This window comes from Pholcus phalangioides, unplaced genomic scaffold, assembly GCF_987345545.1.
Source record: "Pholcus phalangioides strain wild (caught in Gottingen) unplaced genomic scaffold, Ppha-v1.0 ptg000018l_1, whole genome shotgun sequence".
Taxonomy (NCBI): Eukaryota; Metazoa; Arthropoda; class Arachnida; order Araneae; family Pholcidae; genus Pholcus; species Pholcus phalangioides.
In genome coordinates this window covers 20,075,330-20,082,869 of record NW_028301611.1, presented here as the reverse complement: position 1 = coordinate 20,082,869, position 7,540 = coordinate 20,075,330, and the positions used below count along the sequence as shown (strand labels likewise).

Here is a 7,540-nt window from a genome sequence, read left to right as displayed (position 1 = left end):
TGTTTTATCTTGGTAAACAGTCGTCTGGCGTCCGCGTAAATCAAAAATGTCTTGTTGATTAGAAGCAGACGTGCATTAAATGTGATGTGGGAGTGAAAATAAAAACCATCCAATGGCTCCTTTTAAAGCCGTTTTGCTCTTTGACGGAAGCGCATTTCTGGACGGGGCGGGAAGCGCGACGCTTCGGCAAGAAGACTCCCTGGACAAAATCTTGTCTTGTTTACGTATCATTTGCCTCCGCTTGTTCACCGAATTCGCCAATCGCTGCCGAGACGAAGAAGAGTTCCTGTTCGGTTACAAGTTCTTCAACAGCCGGGGCGGCCTCGCTCAAGAGATGGAGAAACACACGTTCCGGGACTCGAACCTAGAGTCGTTCCTGTCGTTGGAGAGGAAGCTGAGACATTTCTACGAATCGTCCAGCTATTGTCAAGCTCCCAACGGTTCCACCGAGACTGTAATCAAAATCGTGAATAAATTGTTCGTGGAAATGCTCTGTGATTTTGATTGGAGTTCGCCCGATGCCTTTTCACCCGTCAGAAATCATTCGAGATGTGAACTCAACCAGAACTTTGTATTTGTGTTCTCGCAGTGTCCAGTGATGGTCAACGGTGAAGGTGATGCTGCTCAACTCCAGGGTTTGCTGATGCCTCCGGCGCTCCATAAAAAGTTCATCGTTGATTCAAACATTAATCTTGTTTGGGTCGATACTGTGCACAATGATACATTGGTATAACTTTGCATATATTAAGTTCAACACATGCATTAAATAATTTGATATTTACCGTCGGGTTGAATTGGTATAGATCAAGGTGCACAACCTACGGCCCACGAGCCAGCAGCCTGCAAAATGTTTTTCAATAAAAAAGTATCAATACACACACCGCAATAAATACTCATAAAAATACCGGAGAATGGGATCTCCATACGGGACATTGCCATGCGAGAGTTCTCAATTACATAAAAAAAAAAGGAAAAAAATTATCAAAAGCACAAGTAAGGTTGGCCCTTATTGCCAAAAAAAAAAATTTCAAAAGCAAATAAATATGCCAAATACATCAAAAAAAATTTGTCAAATGCTAATAAAAATTTACCAATTATAACCTCAAAATTTTTTAAAGGCAAATGAAGTTGCCAACTATCGTTAAAATTGCCAACGGTGAGGAAATAGAGCACTACTGTAAGTTACAATGGGTGAAAATGTAATTTTCAAAAAAAACACAGATATGCTATGTGAGAGGAATGTATTTTTATATGACTGTAATTAATTATGATAGAATTAATACATATAATATTCTCTGGAGATGATCAAGTATTAGCTACAGCATTTGCAATTCAGACCAACCCAGACATTGACCCTGTCTCCTTAATGCTAAAATAGAAATATGAAATGTAAAACCTGAAAAAATGAGATTCTCTCTCCAACAAGAGAAGCAATGCAGCATGATGGAGAAAACAGTACAGGCTATACTGGGGTGGGCAACAGCTGGGCCGCATAGGGCCCGATAGGTGGTTTTGTGCAGTCTTGGGACTAGGTATAATTACTGTATATTAAATTGGTTTTTTGATAATTTTTTGAGCTATTAGTTTCGATAGCAGACCTGATAAAACTATTTACATTCATTATTTCTAGTGATGATAGTAATTTGCTGTTGTCTGCAAATTACTGCTTTTCAGACACACAAATTGTTCTTAAAGTTAGTTAAGAAGGAGGTATTTACCCCCACCCTCCCCATTCCTTTCTGCCACCTCATTGGAGAAGCTCACCTTTTTTTGGCCTCTGCATTTGTAGCTGAATACATATTTGGTATTCTGCTCACTGACGGAACTTTTTGAAGTTGATGCCAACTCACAATACACATCAAAACTTTTCTCCAGTACTATATATGTAGGCTATGCTGACCCTAATAATTCCAAAGAGCAAAAATATGTCCCATTGGATGATTTAAAAAAGAGGCTTATGTAAACTTTTATATGTGTTGAGACAGCACTACATCGAACCTTTCCCCCCCCCCCCCCACAAAAACCCTCTTTTGATCAGGCAGTCAACCTCAGAAAAAAAATTCAATATATCAAATTTGCTTACAAAATAAATTTGATAATACAGAGTCCCACTTCTTGATGCGGAAAGGGTGCCCTAGATGAGGGGAGAACATGGGGAAAAAAAGGTGAAGAAATACTGCTTTAGAGCATTAGTTCTCACCTTTGATGTGTGTGGCTCCTTTTGACCAGAAACTAATTACTTGTGACTTCCTTACCTAGGTCAGGCTTATATTTACTCGTTTCTACTTTGTGTTACCACCTCGCCCCACCCAAATTCACAGTGACTTCTTTACAGTAGAGGGGGGGGGGGCAAAGGAGTCAACTGCATCAGGCAGCAAACTTCAGGGGTTGGCAAATTTTTGGATGGAACAAAAACATTGTTATAAAATCATCAAATTTTGCAGTGGTTTGGTGATAAAATTTGTCCCCCCACCCCCCCACCACAAAATCCTTGTTACAACTCGGCCCATTTATCCGCTACTTCCTTACCCTACCCAGAGACCAGAGAAGTACTTACGAAGTGAGTGGGGGAGGGTTACTCTTGTGCCTCCCTGAACTAATGGACGTTTATTATTTTGTCTGTCACCTATGGGGGAATTTTGAACTAATTGCCATGTATTCTTTTGTCCCTAACTTTTAGCTGTTCCCTCCCCTTACTCATGCATTCCTTAGCCTAATGGTCATTTATCTGCGACTCTTTCACCTTAGCACTCATTAACCTGTAGGTCCATTGTGATTGTAAGTTATATTAACTGCATTTATTTGCCACCTCCTTGCTGCTAATGATTATATATTTGTGACGCTCTCTACCATTCACAACTGCAAAAATAGGCAAATTGTGATTCCAACTAATCATGTAAGGAGCACATTAGCGTGATACGATGCCCTAGGTAGAGTTTGTGGACATCCCTGGGACACTTTAAGAACCCCTGCTTTAGATCTGTCATTACACTATTTTAATTGCTGTGTTGACTCAAAGTGAATGGTATTGTAAAATGTCACTGTTGTGTTTACCAAAATAGGAAGTTTCCTTAATTGATAGAAATATTTGCAAAACTAATGAAATACACGTATGAAATCCTTTTTATTTCATGATAATCTTTTTTTAAGGTCTCGCCGGAAGGTGTGAAAGCTTATAAAGCGTTCCTTTCTGCTGTCACAAATCTGAACGGGTTTTCAATTTCACTGAGGAAGCTTGTTCAAGCCTGCGACATCTCACAAATGAATAACTCTGTGTTATGCAGTAGCAGTGCCCTGTGTCCTTCGCAAAATGCAGTCATCCACGAGGAGCTTAATCACTGCAAGGTCAAGGATTTCTTCACGGTATTGTTCGATATGTGTTCAAGAAGGAAAGGTGATGTGAACTCCTCCATCTGTAGCGTTTCATTTTCTAGTGGAGAAAAGTTTGTTTTGCCGTTAGCAACTGCTGGTACAGTTACTTCGAAGTGAGTTTTTTTTTGTCTGATTATATCCAACTCATACAGGGTTTCCAGCAACCTGGGGAGTCAGGGAAAAACAGAGAAATATTTTATAAAAGTCAGGGAAATGTTCCATGAAACTGAAGAAATAAAATTTGAAATTAGGAGAAGGTTAAGATTGTGAATAATTATATTTTTTACTTTCAGAGTTTTGGTCACGGGGAAGTTTTGAGTCTTGGTCAGAGAGAGAAATGATCAAGCAGATTTTGGTGATCGGGTGATCACCCCCCCCCCCCCCTGGTAATATTGCAACAACAAATTCAATAACACTGACTAAAAAAGTGGTAAAACCAGGACTTTTTAAAAAAAAGTCGGGATGGGGGGGGGGGAACAGAAAAACGCAGGACTATCACAGAAAATGTGAGACAAATAGTCACCCCATGTTGAGACTAATTTTAAGCTATTTATAAAATCACCCTCTCAACAGCAAGCTCTTATCTTAATTGAAATATGTTGCGATTCGGCTTCATGACAGGCGCAAGGAATACCTTCCAGGAAAATTTTGAGCTACCAACCCCTTCAAAATGCATTTTAAATAAGCAGAAATTAAGATGGCTTATAATTGTAAAGTCCACCTGCGTATAACCATGGTATGTCTTCAAAGATCTTGCTTTCTGTCAGTTTTTTTGTTTTGTTTCCGTGATATTTCAGTCGTTCCAGGAGGGCAGAGCTGTAATTAGGATTTTTGCTGCCGGGCTCAAACATGATTCATCTGCCTAGGGCAAACGTTATTTTGTCGCCCCTGCAACTTTAAAATTCTATAATTCTATAACTGTTCTTTGTTCCCACCTAAAACTGCCACCCAGGGCAATTGCCCCCTCTGCCCCCCCCCCCATAGTTACTGCCCTGCAGGAGGGGATATCATTTATACTTCAGAAAAGCCCTGTTTTGATTGATGTGATACTGCTGCATGTTAATGGACTTGATTTGAAAAAAAGTTGTTAGGGTATTCCTCAATCCATGTTCTCATTGCTTTTCCAGAAACGGAAGTCAGGTGTGTAGGAAACAACACGTCAAGCTATCGAGTCAAAGCTCCGAGGAAACTAAGACGCTAAAGTTCTTAGTTGATGGTGTTGTTTCTATAAAGTTCTATGGAATGCCACTTACGACATATCTTGTGACTGTGTCAGATGACTGTTCTTCAAAAGAGGATACATTGCTGTTTGCCAAAGTGATAGATGCATTGAGTATTCGGAAAAAGTGTTTGGTAAGTATTTTGTACTTTTATGCTTGAAAACTAATGAGACATTGATACAAATATGGTTTGTGATGTTGCTATGTAGCTGCAAGTAATAAACTACCAAGTTTATGTCAAACCTTGCCTTGAAACACACTCGAGAAGACAAATATTGAAATGTTAGATCATTTTCATGAGCTTAACAGCTATATCCGTAAGTTGTTTTTCTTATTATTATCATCAGATTTTGAAGCAAGATGATGGTGACGCAAGTAGCAAAGCTATATTTTATCCGTTGAATATTGCATCTGCTGTGGTTGCAGTTCATGATTCACTTGACAATTTGCATAAAGAAGAAGAATCATCAGTGGTGTCTTTAACACTCGACAGTGTTCTTGATGTTCAGAATGTTGAAAACAATGATGTTTCAAAAGACTGTCTGTCTTCATTATTAAGTTGTGAGTAGTATTTCATCATTTAAACATGTTACTCCCACTGGATCATACGTGTCCTAAAATTGGTAGTGAAAGGTTTGAACACATTTCTAATGCTCAGAGTGTTTGATTCATCCTACGGTTAAATGATATGTTAGAACCTTGCTGATACAAACACTCACTTGATCCGAAAAGCTTATAGCCAGTAGGTGAAAAGAAAGGGGGAGGGGTGAAAAAATTCACTATCTGTTCAAACGTAAAGAGCCAAAATCGACTAATTCCATCCCAGCTGTCAAATGGAAGCATTTCTGACAGACAGTAAATTTCATCAGCGAACAACATTCGATGAACAATGACCAGTCACAACAAGGTGGTTCCACCCAATCCGAAACAATGCATAAATATAAGCTGAGATCACCAACTCTATGATCCGGAAACATCTGCCGATGCCAACTGCTAGGGTTGGCAGAATATGAGAGTAAACTCTAATCTACTATGACAGAGTTTCCTGAAAAAATTTTATTCATCAGACAATGGCAAAAAAAACCTGATCAGATATTGCTGAAGAGTTTATGATTGATTGGTGGACAGCATGTGAAAAAATGATTAAAAAATATATATATATTGGTATAAGATAAAGGAGATATCTATAGGAGATGTAGAGAAATATGTCCTCTCCACTTGTTAATACAAGATTCCACAAAAGACTAGTTATGTTTGGAGATGATGACGTTAGAAAGAAAATTCACATTTTGCTCCACGATGACTCGAACCCTGGCCTCTCATTTGCCAGACGAGTGTTCTACTTCCCCCCAAGATATGGAAACATGTAAAATTTTTCTTCTTAGACTGGGGTTTGAGTCCCCATGAAGGCAGAGTTGAGTTTTCTTCCTAAAGTCATCATCTCCAAATATAACCAGTTTTTCACAGAATCTTGTATCTGTAGGAGATATTCCCAGTATTGCCATCTTAGTTATTTTCCAACTAGATCAGGTCTTTTTGTGGCCATTTATTAAAAAAAATTATACAACTTGTTGTAAAGAAAAGTTATATTAACTGAAATAATATTGACAAAAAGTGCTTTAGTTGTTTAGATCCTGATTTTTGTTGTTTTCTATGCGAATTTCAAAAATTGTCGTTGTTTATTTTTTTTACTATTGACAACATTAGATATTCCCTAATTTTCAGTTTTGAACCACATCTCTTTCAGAGAGAGGCGAGGGTGGATAAGCAATGAATTACTGGCCATATATAGTAGTTCTAAACAAAACCTTTTCCATGGTAAAGGAACTCGGATTTGGAGCATCTCCTAGAGCAGTTCCCTGTGTGACTGCACGGCCTGAGACACACTCCCTCACGGATCCAGGGTGATGTGTCTGGAGAAACGACTTATTTTGTAGCATCGTCTCATATTTTATGGGACTGACTGATTTTTCCCATACTGTTCTTTGCTTGGAAGGGCTCTTACTCTGCTCTGGATCTGTGACTGAGCTATTACTATGTGACATTATTCTATTTGAAGATTATCAGTCTACCATTCATTGTCTGAATAAATAAAGGGAAAAAACAAGTGAAACTCTGCTGTTATTATAACTTTTTTTTCTTCATTTCATTATAAGCCTGAGCATCTTTTGTTCCATTTGTAAATTTGGTTGTGCAAATGTCTATCCTGCTTTATTATTGATATTTGTTCATCAATTTTTCCTTTACACACACAATATAACCAACTGCCTTTTCATTTGATTAGCCAATTTACAAAATGATATGATGTCCTCGCAAGAGCTAGCTGAGCATATACTTTCTCAAAAAAACTCTGCTGTGTCAGATTCGAAATCTCAAGAGGAGCCTTCATCTGAACTTTTGTTCGAGAGGTAATAAAATCAAAGTTCTTTAGAAATTTTGTGCCTTTATTAAGATTAAACTCTGTCCTGTATTATGTTTGAGAAGTAAAGTTTAGCAGTATTAATTTTATTTTACTTGTGCTTTGCTCGATCTACAATTGACGTCACTTTAGTCCACGTCAAGAGTATGGCTGTATGGAAAGTTTCTTGAAGAAGCTCCAACACAGACTCTCCAATGAAAAGAGAAAAAAACCGTTAGGTAAGTGTTTGACTACCATGGCCATAGTCAAATTTCTTGTGGAGCAGGACAACTGATATTTTGTGGGAGGGGGGGGGGAGAGAGAGAAAGAGATAAAGTGACAAAACAAAATAGGTTATGTAATACCATAAATATCAGCCATTTCTAACATTTCAGTGATGGGGGGGGGGGGGGAAGCAGAGAAGCAGAACCCTACTCCTCCTCCTCACTATGGCCCTCTTGATTACATAATTTAAAATCACTTGATGCTAATAATTAGCATGTGGAATGTAAAAGATACAATGAGGAAATATTTAATTGAACAAGTATAT

General features: G+C 38.3%; 1 protein-coding gene across 2 annotated transcripts in view; it reads left to right on the top strand.

The window, feature by feature from the left end:
• LOC149072050 (uncharacterized) overlaps window positions 1-7,540 on the top strand; it is a 34,064-nt gene continuing 26,524 nt past the window's right edge. Inside the window, exons 1-6 of one of the 2 annotated variants that reach the window (XM_089247818.1) lie at window positions 1-727; window positions 3,151-3,485; window positions 4,500-4,725; window positions 4,940-5,153; window positions 6,877-7,000; window positions 7,144-7,229. In XM_089247818.1, the coding sequence (XP_089103944.1) occupies window positions 113-727; window positions 3,151-3,485; window positions 4,500-4,725; window positions 4,940-5,153; window positions 6,877-7,000; window positions 7,144-7,229 (1,600 nt within the window). In that variant the 5' untranslated portion in view covers window positions 1-112. The remainder of the gene's footprint in view (window positions 728-3,150; window positions 3,486-4,499; window positions 4,726-4,939; window positions 5,154-6,876; window positions 7,001-7,143; window positions 7,230-7,540) is intronic. The other variant, XM_089247817.1, reaches the window with a different exon arrangement.